The following is a 16,769-nucleotide window of genomic DNA, read 5'->3' as shown; positions in this document are numbered from 1 at the left end:
AAAAGCAAGCAAACACAAAATATGAAGTCAAAATACCACAGTTCAACAAGCGTGTGAATTGTTAATGAAATGCATTGGAGAAAAAGGAGTAAACATTTTAGTTGAAGTTTTTTACAACCCTACTCCAGAAACCTTTCCAGTGCTTGTTCACATACAACTTGTCAGCATCTGTCTGCTGGGATAAAATCTGGAAAGAGAATGACAATAGAATGCATCTATTGTACCCCTGGGGAAGCACTAACTTAATGTCCTTTAACTTATTCTATTTAATGTGAGAGTTGGAAATTTTGTCTCATTTCTTCTGCAGAAGCCAGTGCTTACTGTATTGCAGATATTAGCCAAATGATTTTTAATCATCCGAGATCATCATGAGCTCAGAGAGGCAATGTTATTTAACAGAGACACTTAACAGTGATTTAAAAGAAATGGTGCTGATTAATACAGTTGTTTGGGCTTCTGACTGGAGCTTCAACCTGCTCACATGTTAATTAGCAATGAGAACGCCATGAGTTGAATTCTGAGAGTAAATCTAACCATGTGTCTTAGAGTAATCACACCAATTGTAGCCTACAATCACGCTATGGGTTCAATCACAGATTTTGGGTTCAATTTTGTGTTAAATTTTGTGGACAATGTTGTGGTAGAAATTTCCTTACAAGACAACAAGAATCTCTAATTGCAAGCTTGTTTGGGAAAGGAGAGTTCTGAAGGACTATAACAAACTTGTCCATCTTTTCTAATACTTGCACAGAGAGTACTAGATAAAACCTTTTATGTGGCACTTTCTTAGTTGGTAGTGGAAGGTATTCATTCTTTATTTCAAAGTCAGAATTACAAAGAGTTAGAGATTTTGCATGAACTCATTCACCTCTCCGAACTGTCAGCCAGCATTGGGGGTCCTAAGACAGGAGCCAAGAGCTGCTGCTGGGTCTCCCCATGTAGGTGGGATGGTCCCAAAAACCAGGGTCATCTTCCACTGCATTTGGCAGGCCATTAGCAAGGGACTGCGTCAATTACAGAACAGCCAAGACACAAGTTGGTTACCACATGGGATACGAGCATTGCAGATAGTGGCTTTGCCTGTTACCTTACAGTGCTGATCCGGTCACCTTATGCAAAACTCAGATCTAAATGGACCTAAATATGCATTCAGACACCATCAAACTATTAGACCAAAACAGGAAGCACTCTCCAAGATATAGGGGCTGGGAAAATTTCTTACAAAGGTCACCAAAAGCACAGGCAAGCAAAGCCAAAATAACCAAAAGGGAATACATCAAACTGAGAGGCTTCTGCGCAGCAAAGGAACTGATCCGCAAAGTGAAGAAACAACCAGCTGAATGGGAGAGAAGCTTTGCACTACACCACTGGTCGGAGATTCATATCCAGGATTTACAAAAATAACTTCAGAAACTCAACAGTCAAACAAACAACCCTCTGAAGAAATGGGTCAAGGAAGCATAAATATTTTCCAAAAGAACAAATTTAAAGGGCTAATAATAGATATATGAAAAGATGCTCAGACTGCCTAGCTATCAGGGAAATTCAAAAACTAAACTGACGGGGCCCGGCGGCGTGGCCTAGCGGCTAAAGTCCTCACCTTGAATGCGCCGGGATCCCATATGGGCACCGGTTCTACCCCCAGCAACTCCACTTCCCATCCAGCTCCCTGCTTGTGGCCTGGCAAAGCAGTCGAGGATGGCCCAAAGCTTTGGGACCCTGCACCCACGTGGGACACCTGGAAGAGATTCCTGGTTCCTGGCTTCGGATCGGCACAGCACCGGCCATTGCGGCTCACTTGGGGAGTGAATCATCGGATGGAGGATCTTCCTCTCTGTCTCTCCTCCTCTCTGTATATCCAACTTTCCAACAAAAATGAATAAATCTAAAAAAAAAAACTAAATTGACGGTCCACCTAACTGCCATGGGATTGGCCTACACTCATAACTCTACTAATAACACCTGCAGATGTGGGGAAAAGGATACCCTCCCTCAATGTTGGTTAGTACTGCCACTACAGTAGTTAGTATGGAAGTGCTAAGATAACCGAAAAATCAATCTTCCATATGATCCAATCATTCCTACTTCTGAGAATAAATCTAAAGGAAATGAAATATGCATATGAAAAGTGAACTGTACTCTTATACTTACTGCAGCACACTCTACGATAGCGAAGACATGGAAACAACCCAGATGTCCATCAGAAGAGGAATGGATAAGAAAACTGTGGTACATCTATCTACTCCATGGAATACTACTCAGCCACTAAAAGCAATGAAATTCTATCACTTGCAATAAAATAGTCCTGACTAGAGACCATTCTGCTCAGGGAAATAAGCCATTTCCAAAAAAATATATTAATAATAAAGAAATAAGCCATTTCCATAAGGACACATATATGTTCTCTCTGATATACAGCAATCTCCATGCAAAATCAAAGATCAATAGATATATAGTCAAACATGCCTGTGCAGATATTCACCTAGAGGAACTGTATAACAGAGATTATCATATCAAGACCTGAAGATAATTTTAGTATGCATCTCTACTCCTGAATAAAAGGTGGATTCCAATGAAACTATTAAATATATCTCAACAATAGGATGCTGGATTTTCTACCAGTGCTTATAATGATGGGATACAATAAAACAGCAGAATGATGAGCTTGTGGCTGTTTCTGAAGGATTATGCAATTAAAATAATATAGAGCAGGTCAGTGGGAGGAGGCAAACTGGGGCGGGAAGGAAGCTTGAGCCTATGGAGCTGCATCATAAAAAAATAATAAAATATATTCCAAAAAAATCTTAAAAGTATTGCTTTTTAATTAAAGGACAGATTTTCTAGCAGAAGTAGAGACAGAGAAGAATCTTCCATTCATTGGTTCACTCACTAAGTGTCTATGACTCTCAAAACTGAGCTAATCCAAAGCGTGGATCCATAATCTTCTACTCAGTCTCCCATGTGGGTGCAGGGTCTCAAGGATTGGGGCTATTGCTAATTCTTTGCCAGGAAATAAGCAGAGAGTTGCATGGAAAGTGGAGCAGCTGGGCCATGAACCAGTGGCCATGAGGGATGCCCACATTTGCAAGCAGAGGATTACTCAGTTGAGCATTGTGCTGGGTCCATGTCCATTATTTTACTCAACCATTTCTTGCAACAGTTGGATGTGGGTCAACAGAGCCAGGAACCTGGAACTCATTCCAAGTCTCCCAACCTACAGCTCTGCTATAGGACATGGGAGTCTTACCCAACGACCAAACTACTAGGCTAACCTCCTGCCCTAAGTCTCTGTTGTAGGACACTGTCACCTTACCCAACAACTGAACCAATTGGTTAACTTCCTGCCCTACACCTCTGTTATAGGACACTGTCACCTTACCCAACACCTGAACCACTAGGCTAATTTCCCATCCTACACCTCTGCTATGGGACATGGTCCCCTTACCCATCACCTGAATCACTAGTCTAACCCCTGACTCTGTTCTTTAGGTCTATGCCTCTGCATGGTTTTTTTTGTTTGTTTGTTTGTTTTTTGTCAAAAAACCTGAAGACCCAGAAGCTCCTAGAGATGCCCAGCCTTGATCAACTCAGCATTGGCCAATCTGCCATTTGGAAATTGAATCATTGGATGGAAGATCTTTTTTCTCTCCTCCCTTTCTTTGTAAAACATATCTTTCAAATAAAATAAATCTTAAAAACAAAACAAACCCCCCAAAACAAAGCAGTGCTTGCTGGCTGATCTGCGCTAACAGTCAGAAGTGCCCAGACTCAGCATGTGGAAAAGGATGCAGAATTTGCCTCTCTCAGGTCTTCACCTACAGGGTCAACCCCGCAGGGTTACAACCTCACTTTTGCTCTGCCGTTTACATACGTTCTGCTGAGTTCCCTGTGCCAGGCTAAGAGGGGTTGGCATCAGGGTGCTCTCTCCCTGCCCGTCCTGTCTGCAGTTCCCTTCCCCAGCAACTGACAGTGCACATGCGCAGACTGCAATGCAGCCTATACTTTCTTTCATCTGGAATTCTTTTTGTTTGTTTGTTTGCTTGAAAGATTTATTAACTTTTAAATATTATTTAAAATATTGCCTACACCAGCGAGAGCGGTGCATGCCCATGTGGGCCTCTGATTAGGGTGCAGGATGCCAGGTGCCAGAGAACATGGATGGGACATGTGCTTCAGTCTTATTTTTCCTCTCTAGTATCCTCCTTGTTAAACTACATCAAGACTGGGGTTGGAGACCATCATTTGATGATGCATTAGAAACCCTGACGTGGAGAAGAGTGTTCTGAGGGTGTTACTTGTGTGGTTGTGATACTGCTGAGAAGTTGTTGGTTTGCTGTATTAGGATTGAGAAAATCTTTCCAAGGTCTATTGGTTGACAGCACCCACCTTAGTGCATCCACAAGCCCAGGGACATACCGCAAAGCTTAGCCAGGAAGAGTTGTCTAACCTGTTTTGCTTTCCATCCTCTGAGGAGGCGGTTGACATGCCCTGTTTTCCTAGATGAACTAGCTGATTTGTCCCTCATGTGCACCTGGCCATGCTGTTGATCACACAGGCATCAGCACCTGAGGGCCAGTTCCCATACATGCGCTCAAAGATCACACCACACAGCCTGTGTTTTCCCTGTGGCCAGGGCCTAAGTCCACGATTCTAGTTGAGGAGTCCGCAAAGAAATCTTACCTGGGGTGACCTCAAACTTGACTTTTCTGTATAGCAGCTAGTATGCGGTTCTGTTTAGTCACCTGCATCAGCCTATACACATACTGGTGGATGTAGCTTCCTGGTCAGGTCCGTCCCCAGCCCTGTATCTCACACAAAACAACAGGTGTTGTGGCCCAGCTACCAGAGCCCTTTCAGGAACCTGGGTGCCGATGGTCCCTGGCAGTCAGTCCTCCTCTCCCATGGGTGAGTACCTCCTATGACCGCAGAGTTCTGGGCACCACAGTCTCAGGACCTGGTCTGGGGGAAGCATGGCCAGTACTTGGTACCCATGCTTGTAGTGGCTTTTCCCTAGCAGGACAGTGCAGACACCCAGGGTCAGTAGGTATCTGCATGGGGCTGGGGCCCATGGAGCCTCTGGCTGCTCAGTAGGAACCTTGGGAATCTGCTGCACCTGGGTTCTGGGGGCACAAAATGGGAGCAAGCACATGCTGAACAAACAATTTAGTTAATCATGAAGAGGGTGAAGTCCTAAAAGCTCCTTCAGGAGATCACAAAGGGACATAGCCTGGTGGTGCCAGGCTTAGCACACCCAGACTCACATCCCAAGTCCATCAAGAGGAAGCAGGGAGGGGGTCAGGAACCCCGAAGAGGTGTCCCCTGCAGCAAGGAGGCCACCATGCTTAGGCACAGTAGGTTATTGTCCATTCTGGGGTGGACACCATGGGTTCTCAATGCTTCTTCAAAACTCTTGCAGACATGAAGCTGCCCTGTGGAGTGGCCAACCAGAGACGTCAGGCTTGGAGAGGCCCCAACCCATCAGAGTCACCATAATCCAGGGTACTCCGGTGGAAGTCATGGAGGGAAGCTATCTTCAGGCCTGAACTTGGGGCCTGGATGGCCTGCGTGGGTCCTGTAGCCAGGGGCTTGGAGGAATGCAGAGGAGCACAGAGGCCCTCCTGGCTGCCCATCTCCAGCAGTGGGCCATCTGCACCTGTCACTGGTGCTTGTAGATTGGGAAGACTCCACCACTGGAGTAACCTTCCCTTGTGCCACACGCTCCACGGAGTCTTGGTGATGCTGGGCCCATGTGGAGCCAACTGAGCTTGTACTTGTGTGTCTCGGTTGAGGCATTCAAAGATGTCTTCCTCGGAAGAGTTTTCCTCCTCCTCTGTATCTTCTACCCAATCAACATAGATGGTGGGTGGTTCAGAAAAGCTGCTCTCGGTGAGGGAATCTGAAGACTCAGGGGGCTGCCATGGTGGTCCCTGGTCCTGAGCTGTGTCCCTACCTTGCAGGGCTTTAGAGGCAGGCTTCTCAGGGTTGTGGATCTGCCCATGGTTCCTGCTGCAGGCCTCGCCAGGCTTTGCTGAAAGGAAAACACAGCAAGTTTGCTTCTCCATGGGTACTATGTGGCCTGCAGAGTGCAAGGTCCACACCCAATCCTATGGGTCCCCAACACACAAGTGACATGAGGACAGCCTCTAGGTTGCTGACCCCAAGGGAAGGCTGTGTGTAGCCTGGACCAGAGCAGTGTCAGGGACACCTCTGGCTTCCCTGGATAGTCCCAAGAGATGCACAGGACCTAGGGTCCTGCCTCTTGGTCTCATCTCTGGGGATACTTGGTATCTACTCAGGACTCATGGTGACCCTGTCACCTAACCCCTCGGTTTCCCTGTACTGCATCATGGGAATGACTGACCTATGAGCATTCGGGTCCCCCTTAAATGGCTAGGATGGATCTGAACCCTCCAGTGTTGGTAGGAAGAGCTGAGCGTGTGGGGCAAAGATGCAGTCCCAGGCAGGGCCCTTGGGGACAAGAGATGCTTTTCTCCACAGTGCGGGCTCAGAGCCCTGGGCCTCTGCCCTTGAGCCTCTGCCACCTGAGGACACACATGAACTCATCCTGCTGGGAGATTTGGCCTTCACCATCTCTGCTATGCAAGAGCACAAGGAAGGTACCCATTGGGCAGCCTGACCAGTTCCAGCACAAGCCTGCCCCTAGGTCCATTCTACAATCCCCAGAACTGGGACAAGCCCATCTCTATTCTGCATGCCTGACCCAGGATCTCCAATCATCTCTGGCAGCAACCGCGGGCAAGCTGTGGGGATTCTCTGCATCACATACACAGATGGGTGGTGCTGTGCCCTCAGAGGCCTTGGCGTCAGGCAGGGCCACCCCCCACACATTCAGCTACACTCTGGGTTCTGCGCAGGAACCTGCAGTCCCAAGCCTATAGGTGGAGTCAGGGAAACTGGGCCTTCCAGGTAGGGCAGCGACTTTGTGGGATGGGAGAGCCGACACTCCTGCACCCTCCCCAAATGACCGTATTGGAAGCTGCCTGAGGTCCAGCCTGGCCTTGTGATCAGAAGGTTCTGAAGCAGAGCTGAGGAGCACGGGAAGACAAGGGGTGTGAGGAGAAGGTAGAAATCCCCACAGCTGGGCCCTCCCACTGCTGACACCCCCCTGCCAAGAGAAGTGGACCAGAGCCCTAGGCAGAGCTTACTTTCAGAAGGCAGGAGAAGGCATTGTTTCTTGGCCAGGTCATGCTTCGAGGCTTGTAGCTTCTTGATGACAACATCATTGTCCAGGTTCCAGGCTTGCTTTAGGGTAACCTGCAGGAACTCCCGGATTTGGTTCCGGGGCATCTTCAGCAGGCACTTAGGCATGAGTGTGGATGTCAGGCTGGGAGGGACCACAGAGATGGCCCAGCAGCCATGGCTGCTCCAATCCCTGTCCCTTCACTAACAGCTGCTGGCTGCTGCCATGGGTACCCCATCAGTGGCAAGCCAAGCATGGAAGGGGCTTGTTAGGGACCACACTTCCAGGGAACAACCCCTGCTCATGCATCCCTGTACACTGTATTGGACTGATGGGGGTAGCCCAGGAGGCTTCTCAGTGCCCTCCCCGGTGACCTAGGGCTCGTCAAACCTCCTCATCCCCACCTCTGTTCATTGTGTATCAGCATGGGACCCTCGCTTCCCTTCACTGGCACCCTGGCCTCTCTAGGCCCTGAGAACTTACTTTGGTTCAGTTTCAAGGCCACAGAGGCCATGGTGGTGAGTATGTGTGTCCCTTCTAATATAAAAATGTCCCAAATCCTCAGGGCCAGCGGGAACGGCACCTAGGAAGAGCAGGTGTGAGAGAACTGTTCCCATCCAGGCCTGAGCAGGGCACCTGGGGGCTGTAGGGTGGGCAGTGCACCTGCCCCGCCACAGGTGCAGACCCCAGGGAGCTGTCTCACATGAAGCCATAAGTCCCTATGTGTGGACTCCTCTCACTGGCTGCTGTGGGCATGTCTGTCAGCCACATCTGTGGCCCCAGGTCTAGAGAAAGGAGGGGTGAGGCCTGGCAGGAGCAGACAGCACCAGGGGGACCAAGGTGATGCTCTGTGTGTGTTGGAGGACATGGGAAGGCACATGCCACAGTGACCTGTGTGTGACATCAGCGTGCTGTGAGTCGAGCCAGCAGTGAGGTCATAGCAGCCCAGGTCCACCCTGAGGCCCAACCCAGCAGTGAAAACCCAGCAATCTAGCTCCATGCTGCACGGTCTGCTCAGGCCTTAGGCATCTCTTGTGTCTCCTCCTGCAGACTTGAGGCTTGGTCAGTCTTCTCTGGCAGTGTGCCCAAGGGACCTGTCCCTCCCTGTTGGCCTGACACTCAACCTCAGCTTGGGGGCAGGGTCTCTCTGTATGCAGAGCAGGGTCCCTCCTTCATCTGCTGGGCTGGGGCACTTCAGCCCTGCTGTGGACACAGTGGGTGTATATTGTGTGTGTGGGGGGGAAGCCAGCCCTGCTATGGGACACAGTGTGTGTGTGTCGGGGGGTGAGCAGAAGGTTCCCTGGACAAGGGTCCACCAGGGCGCACTTACTTCATCCAGGAAACCTTGGGTAAACCAGTGGGCAATGGTGTCACTGAGCCGCACTCCCTGCTTCTCCTGAGAAAAAGGCAGAGGGAGCTAAGGACTGGGAGCAGGGTGGACCTCCCATGATGACCCCCTTAGCAGAGCCTCTAAGTGCTGGAATCCCAGTAGCAGGTGCATGCGCATTTCACAGCCGTACAGTCTACTGGGGAGCACCCCCTTACATCTTTGCAAACGTCGGTCACCATGTTCTGGAAAGCAAACCTAACACCCACACTGCTGCAGAGCTGGGTAACCCAGGAAAGCCTTTGGAAGAATAGGACTTCCCAGAATCAGTAAGGACTGGTGACTGTATGGATCCCCATCTGTGTGATGAGAGCCCCAGGGCAGCAAGGAGGCTCACTCACCAGGTGTTTTGCGAGAGTCGGGAGTGTACGATGCATGATGTGTCCCAGGTGCTCCTGGAGTGTCTTCAGCATTGGTGATCCTGGCTTGTAGAGACCTGAGTAGGGTCAGCCCCAGCCCTGGGATCAGCCCCCTGCCAGGAAGCTGGCAGAGCCACAGGCAGGGCCAAAGGAGACTCTCAGAAGATAAGTGGGTTGGACAGATGGCCAGTGAGAGAAACCTCAGAATGTGGGTGCTTGCAGGACTGCGTGGGATGCAATCCAGGCTGCCCCAAATAACTGTGAGAAATGCTACACACCGATTGGGTGTGTCGTGACACGGTCATACACACGATGGAGGAAGGAGTGGCCTATTGGGGATGCTGCCTCCAGGAGTTCCTTAGTGTGCTCAGTGGGTGGGAGGCACAGAGGCCAGTGGGGACATCAGGCACTTGGACACAGACGGGACCCATTGACCTGGAGGCTAGAGCAAAGCTGCAGGGTCTTGGGTGACAGGGAGGACAGAATGTGTAGGGGAGGCCTCTGCTGGCCCAGACTTCTAAGGAACCCTCCAAAGAGAGACTGCCCTCCACACCCAGGAGCCAGAGAGGGACACAGACCCAGTCACATGGCTCTATGACTGTGAGTAGACTGGTCTGCACAGGGCCCACCCGTCCCATCCACCTACCAGACATCAAGTATTTCTCATTCTCCATGAGCTGGACCAAAGCCCAAAATGCATCTTCCTCACTCAACCACAAAAGCAACAGTGCCGCTATGTGGCTCAGGCCCTGGCCATAGCCCACCTCCTGCAAGAGTTCAGAACACTGTCAGCATGAACTCAGGTGGGCTGGATGGCCTCCCTGGGAGGGTTGGTGACCTGCTGAAGTGAGTAGAAAGATGGATGGAGCCCCTCCCTATCTTGCTCCTGGTTGTTGGGGCTTTAAGAATTGGAGCGTGTGCCAGATTTCCACGTTTCTGGAGAAAGTCCTGCAGGGCCTCAGCTCAGGCTGTGCCAGAAGGAGACTAGAGGCAAGGACATGTGTGTGCCCCAAGATTTCAGGGTAATGCAATCTGCTGTGCAAATGTAGACCTCACCCTCAAGGCAGCCCCTGGAACTCTGCTCTCTGGGTGCCCTGATGGGTACCATTTCAGACAGGAGGAAGAGGCACCAGGGTCTCTGTCCAAAACAGAGAACAGACAAGGTATGGATGCCTGGCTACCACTCCTACAGGCACCAGGCAGGGTGCCCAGAGGTGAGGCAGACCGTGCTGGAGTCTCGAGGATTCCAGCAGCTGTTCTGAGTGGGACTGCAGGGTCATGGAACTGCATGGAGTGACATTCAGCTCCATAGCACCCGCCATGTGTCTGGTGGTGACCACGGTCTCAAGAACACCCAGACTCAACTGTGACAAGCATAGCAAAGTGGCACAGCTTGCCCATCCTTGTGGAACACTGGTACTCCGATGAGCATCCCCTACACTGTCTGCTCCTGGGGTACAGATTGCAGTTCACAAGGAAGGCACTACTTCTCCATCCAGAACTCAAGGTGGGGTCCAGGGCACATGAACATGGCCCCTGCACCTGCTCTCTCAGGCATGGATGGGAGAGCTCCCAACAAACCAAACTTGGCTGTCTGTGACAAGGCACTGCCTGGATGGATAACCTGAGAACAGGGCCCAGGAAGGATATTCCAAAATACTCACGGGGTTGTACATGGCATAGGCTACCAGCACTTCAAATAAGGCCCGTTGCCTGGAAGAGAGAAGAAGAGGCGCTGCTTCCTTGACTGAGGCTCTCAGTGTGGTCCTGTCCACCAGATCCCGCCAGCCCCACGGACAGTCACTACAGTCCACTGCCCTCCCACAGGAACAGGGTTGTGCTCATGGCACTGGAGTGTTCTGCACTGAGTGAGGGCTACCCAGCAGGACTCACACACATCTAAGGAGTGCAGTGAGTGCAATCTTAGCATCCTTCCGGTGGCTTTCCAATTTACACAGCTGAGCATCTCTGCTGAGGTGCAGTTGGAGGGATTTCCATGCCAGAGAGTCAGCACCCACAAGCCAATGTGGCCATGTAAGAAGCAGCTCCTGGACCCAGCAGTTGCCCATGGAATCCTCTGGTATCTCTCACCCTCCACCAGCCTGGGCCACCCTTGCCTTGTCTTTGCCTCACAGCATGGGCAGACAGGCATTGAGTGCTGGCCTCCTCCCTTTGCAGAACACACCTGAGATCCCTGCAGGTCAGCCCAGGGTCATGGCCCTCCTGCCTCTCCCTGAATGACCATCACACAGGTTCCCTCCATATTTAGTGACTGTGAACACAAGAGTGGACCCTAGCAGGAGATGTTTCTTTGCAGTGAGTTTCTCAGTGTTGGGAAAGTGTGCATGTGTGTGTAGTATGTTCACGTGGGCATTGAGTGTGGATCTCTGTGAGCATCTGCCTGGCAGTGCTGCCAAGTGCCAGGACCTCTGCACCTCCCTCCTAGCAATGACCCAGCCCTGTGCCTGTGTCCCATGCCCATAGCAGCTGGTGTCCTCACAGGCTTCCTTTCAGAGCAGCAAGTGCAGGCACCCATGTTGGTTCAGGCACTAAGTATGTGTACCTTTGGGGATGAGATGAAATGCCTGTGCTTTCATGCAGTATCCCTCCTGAAACTCTGTCCCCGGGATGCTGGGAGGCTGTGCACTGCTCTTGTTAACAACTGAGCTTAAGGGTTCTTTGTAGATTCTGGAAGTCACACCATGATGAGATACGAGTGCAACAGACTCTCTTTCCTTGAATTTCTTTTCCTTTCATTCTCTCCCTGGTGTCTTTGGAGATTGTATATAGTATAAATAAGACCTGTGGGTCTATTTTTTTTTTCCATCATAGCCCCTGTGCTTTAGGACTGCACCCAGTCTCCCCCAGTCCCCTTGTTCCTCCCCAGGCCCTGGGCCCCTGCAGTCCAGAGGTCTCACTTCATTCCATATCTTTCTTGGAATATCAGGTGATTTCTGAATGTCCAGTGCACCGCAGTGTCGATCTCATGGACTTGATCACAGTGCAGCCGGGCCTACTCTTTCAGCACCTGAAGAAGGGACCACTATGGTCAGCATCGGGCCAGGGGTGCTGTCAGATCCCTCTGTCAAACCCTCTTCCTGCCCACAGCATTGCTGAAGAATCCGCCCCAGTCAGGCCCAAGTTCTCCCCGACTGGTGTCCCAGCCACACCCTCATCAGCCTCAATGCTGCCCCGCACAGGAGAGCCTATCCCCAACCAGACAGAGAAAGCTGCTTTGACTTGACAGTGTGCAACGAATTTCTCCAAGCCCTTCTCTTGGGCAGCTACCAACACAACTTGGTGTTGATGGTACGGGAGGTAGTGATGGCAACACCAGTGCACCCTGGTACCTGATGGCAGCCCAAGAGGGTAACAGTTGGTAGTGGTCACCAACCCTCTCAAGTTCTAGCTCCCACATTTCCCAGAAGTTGCTGAGAGGTAAGTGTGACAGGTAGACCAGCCACGACGGGTGTGGGCATTTCTGGGCGATGCAAAGCCAGGAGAAGGTAGGCCCAGGCAAGGGCAGGCTAGTTAATACAGAGTCTATTACAAATCAGGGTCTTGTACTGCAGTCTCCTCTCCCTCATGGGCCCAGCCACGCAGTGCCTGCCCTGTGACAAGCTGCCCAGGTGTGCTCAATGGCAAGAAGGGCAGAGCTGTGGGCAAAAGCTGATGGCCAGGCCTGGCTGGGACTGAGAAACAGTGGAGTGTCCGTGTATCAGGACCCAGGGAGACGATGGCAGATGTGGAGGTGGCCCTGGACTTGTATGCAGGTCCCCTAACCAGGGGCACCCAGGCTCTTGCTAAGGCCTGAGCAGGGCAGGTGCTTGCTGACTGAGGGCACAATCATACCTCAAATGTCCCCGGGTTCTGTGCCTTCTTGATGTCCACAGACAGCATTAGCTTCCATTCTTTGCCCCGCACCTCGCTGGGCATTCCCTTGAAGCATCTTTGCTGGAACTGTAGGAGAGAGTAAGCTCAGGTGTGGGGCCATGGACATTCGGGGAGGGAATGCAGAGGGAAGTTTCAGGAGGGGAAGCCATGGGCTTTGTGCAGCGTCAGCAGAGGGAGGGTCTGCCTGACAACCCACGATGAGAGGAGGGATGGAGCTGAAGGCACAAGGTGGGATGCACTGCCTGCTCCTTGAAGAACATGAGGAAGCAGCTGAGATCTGTATCTGAGGATTTCCACAGGGGTGACCCTGGCTTGTTTCCTAGGATAGTCCCTTGCATATGTGTACATGGGGTTTAAATGAACCATGTTCTTTAGGGCAGGAGTGAGTGTCTGAAGGGCAAGCGCCCAGCCCAGCAAAGGGCACTGCTCATGCCTGCCCTGCTTGCTCAATGTGATCCCCACATTACCTTCTTACTGCCGTGATACTTGCTATAATTATTCAACATTTTGACCCACTTTCTGAGTCTCCGGGACTCTGTCCGTCTTTGCTGAAAAAGAATAGGGGAGGGGATGAGCCCAGTGGCCAGTGTCTGAGAGCGGCCTTCAGGAGCAGCTCAGTGCCCTGCGCAGATTTCTTGAGGCTCCTACTGCCCATTTCCTGCACCCACATGCTCTCCAGCTAAGGACTGGCTCTTACCTTAGTCCCCAGGGCACTGTCCTGGGGCTGTGGCTTCTCCCTGGAAAGGAAAAGGTGGGAAGCAGAGCAGTGAAGCCAGGTCCCAGACTGGGCATTTCTACCTCTAAAGCTGTCAGAGAAGAACCAGCTGCATCATCTCTGTACAGGGTACTGAGAAGGGAAGAGAAGAGGTGGTCATTCCACTGGCAAATGCCAGACAGGCCTTGGTGACCATGAGCACAGGGCTCCAGGGCCAGGACTGTCTGTGGGATCCAGCATTGCATCAGGCCTACACTGTGGGGTGCGGCAGACCCCTATGCAGTGAGGCTGCTGTCCTGAGCAGGCACCGGCTGCCCAGGGAGGAGAGAGCTGTGTGCCCACATCAGCCATCCCCAGAAGGCACCTGGAGTGGGCCAAGCATGCGTGGCCTGCTAAGATCTGCTCAGTTATCAGTGTGTCCCCTGACTCAGGGCACCTGGAACCACCTTTACTCTCCCAAGAACCAGCTCCTCCCCTTACTATCCTTTGCACATTCTGCCTGAGGTGACTTCTTCCAACTCAGATTGCTCCTTTGGCCAAGAACTTGGCCATATCACCCACTCAGGGTCTACAATTGCCTGGGTTCTGAAGCTCCTGGAGTCAAAATCTCCTGCCTAACCCAGTCCTAGGATTGGCAGCTAAGTCCTACTCAGAAATGCCTGGGATCCACTCCTCCTGCTCACTCGCATCGATCTCAGGATCTCTCTCCTGTCACGCACAGCTGGGGAGTCAGCCTCAGAGCCTGATTCCTGAGCCCCAGCCCTGCTCACCTCCTAGTACAGACAAAGGCCAGGACCCTCAGCTGCAAACCCTTCTATCCAGGTCTCTGTTTTGGAGGCCCCAGGCAGTTCATAGTCCTGAGACCATGTCCCTGCCGTCCCTCAGGCCTGGCTCAGCAGGAATTTAGCCTTGTCTCTGCATCTGAGGCGTCTGCTGGACAACTGCTGTCCTGCCAGGCTGGTGCCTGACCCTGTGCACACAGCTCTTCAACGCTGATGGTCAGGCCACATACCCTGGAAGCCATGCCAGACCTTCAGCTTGTTCCGTCTTCAACTGAAACAAGTCTCAGAGGACAGTGCTCAGCACCTGTCCCATGGCCAGCTTTGTCCCTGTCTGTATCCTGAGTCGTTCACTGAGTCATTCTGTTACGGCCAAATCCTGACCAAGGGCTACACTGTGATGGTAGCATGGGTCAAGGTCAGAATCTGGGGACAGGCATGCTGCCTCATAGTGTTTTATTTTCCCACTTTGTAAAGATTTATTTATTGGAAAGAGACAGTTACAGAAGAGAGGGAGATCTTCAATTCACTGGTTCAGTCTCCAGATGGCCGTAACAGGGGTTGGACCAGGGCAAATCCAAGAGCCAGAAACTCCAACTGGGTCTCCCACCTGGGCCTGTAGCACTCAGATTATCTCTCACTGCTTTTTCAGGCCATCAACAGGGAGTTGAATTGCAAGTGAAACAGCCAGAACACAAATTCATGCCCATTTGGGATACCAGTAATAAAACTGCACCACCGTGCCAGCTACAGGGGTTTCTTACACCCATCCATGCTCAGAGATGAGCTGGAGTGTGAACAACTCACCGCAAGAAGCCAAACCTGTCTGAGATGAACTCGTCATTGTCTTTGTGCTCATCACCAATATCAACAAAGAGCCTTTTGCGGGGTCCCTGAAGCCAAGAGAGGATCCTGGTCAGAAGCCTGGGGTGCTCAGAGTCCAGGACAGCTGAGCAGTCCCCTCCCTCTTTTGTGTCCCCAGGGATGCCAGGGCTTGACATCACAGGCATGGGCAATGAGGGAGTGACCCACCTCCTCCCAAGTACCTGCCCTGTACCTGTTCATACAGGGAGAATATCTGAGCTCTCTCCTTGGCCATCAACTGGGCTCTCTCCTGGGCCATCAGTGTCCTCAGGGCGGTCCCGTTGAATCTGTAACACACACACACACACACACACAAACACACGGCACAGTGCAGGTGAGCTGACAGGAACTGATGCTCCACAAGGTCTCTCCCCATGATCAGAGAGAAGGGCAGCCTGAGAGCAAGATGGACAGTCCCAGAGCATGGGGCAGAAGGATGGTGGTACAAAGACAGCCCCTGTGTGGCCTCTCCTAGCAGGGCGTTGGAACCAGGAGTCTCTCTGCCCCACTCGAGCCTCCCATGTACATCTCTGGGGCTCTCAGAGACTGGCCTACTGCCAACACCCCATCAATGCCCCAGACCAGATAAGAGCAGAGTAGAATAGCTGGTTCAGCACAGACACACACAGAGACACGTTCACACCCACTGTGCAGATGCAGCAGAGCACAGTGTAGGAGTGAGGCAGCTGTGCACACGCCCTGCCCACAGGGGCACCCTTCAGGGCTCAGTGGCTCACCCATGGACAATAGGCCTGGGAGGCCAGGGCCACCCACCTGGAAGTGACTGTCCCCATGTCACAGCTCATGTAGAGAGCAAGCCCCACTCACCTCCATTGAGAATCCATTCGTTTTCCAAATGGGTCTCCTACTCTCACTTCGCACAGCTACACAGTTCGCTAGTCACCAGACTACTGGCCACTGGCCACCTCTGCTCGCATGATAAACCTCTCAGTGACTGTGACATCACACAATGCTGCCAGCCACTCCCAAGTGGTGTCTCAGGTGGCAGGAGGGCCAGGGTCCTAAGCCCCACCTTCATCCACAGCCACTACCATATCTACATAACTTCATGTCACCATTCAAATCAGCAATGTCCTAGCATCTCTAAGTCAATACAACTGCCTGTCTATACTCTCCTAAGCTTTCTTCCAACTTCAGTTTCTTCCTTGTAGACATTTTTTGTTTCTTTCATTTCATTTGGTATGATAACCCTCCTTCCAAACTGTCAAGTAATATTGATCTGTGAAGTCACCTCAGTATATTTTGAGCTTCGTAGTTGCTTCAGATGAGACAAATACTTTCACCCTGGTCTACCTGTCATTTAAAATGTTCCATCAACACATCAGCCATGACTCTCAGCTTCCAAGGAAGAAAAATAGACAGATAAAATGACACACACTAGACACGATAGCCAGTAGTCATTTAACAGCTGCTATGATAACACTATGTGAATAAATGACATAAAGGGTAAGGCAGAGTTTATTTAAAACTAGGACAAGTCTTGTGGGAGGTTTCTGACTTGAACTGGAACTTGAGTTCTGGTTGAGATGAGAGCAGACCTGTAGGTATA

At 51.3% G+C, this 16,769-nt stretch overlaps 2 protein-coding genes across 2 annotated transcripts; both read right to left on the bottom strand.

The window, feature by feature from the left end:
- Positions 1-5,419: 5,419 nt before the first annotated feature.
- Positions 5,420-7,375, bottom strand: LOC131480912 (uncharacterized). Its single transcript, XM_058667381.1, has 2 exons — positions 7,167-7,375; positions 5,420-6,028 (listed from the first exon to the last, which is right to left on the bottom strand). Exons 1-2 carry the CDS (start codon positions 7,327-7,329, stop codon positions 5,454-5,456), a joined length of 738 nt encoding a protein of 245 aa, XP_058523364.1. The 5' UTR covers positions 7,330-7,375; the 3' UTR covers positions 5,420-5,453.
- A 150-nt stretch (positions 7,376-7,525) lies between these two features.
- Positions 7,526-16,132, bottom strand: LOC131480911 (TBC1 domain family member 26-like). The gene is made up of 12 exons (XM_058667380.1): positions 16,028-16,132; positions 15,393-15,486; positions 15,143-15,228; positions 13,539-13,578; positions 13,309-13,389; positions 12,800-12,907; positions 11,866-11,975; positions 10,612-10,660; positions 9,594-9,714; positions 8,930-9,024; positions 8,532-8,597; positions 7,526-7,784 (listed from the first exon to the last, which is right to left on the bottom strand). Exons 1-7 carry the CDS (start codon positions 16,042-16,044, stop codon positions 11,961-11,963), a joined length of 441 nt encoding a protein of 146 aa, XP_058523363.1. The 5' UTR covers positions 16,045-16,132; the 3' UTR covers positions 7,526-7,784; positions 8,532-8,597; positions 8,930-9,024; positions 9,594-9,714; positions 10,612-10,660; positions 11,866-11,960.
- Positions 16,133-16,769: the final 637 nt, after the last annotated feature.

This window comes from Ochotona princeps, chromosome 8, assembly GCF_030435755.1.
Source record: "Ochotona princeps isolate mOchPri1 chromosome 8, mOchPri1.hap1, whole genome shotgun sequence".
NCBI classification, from domain to species: Eukaryota; Metazoa; Chordata; class Mammalia; order Lagomorpha; family Ochotonidae; genus Ochotona; species Ochotona princeps.
This window is presented reverse-complemented; position numbering and strand designations above follow the sequence as displayed.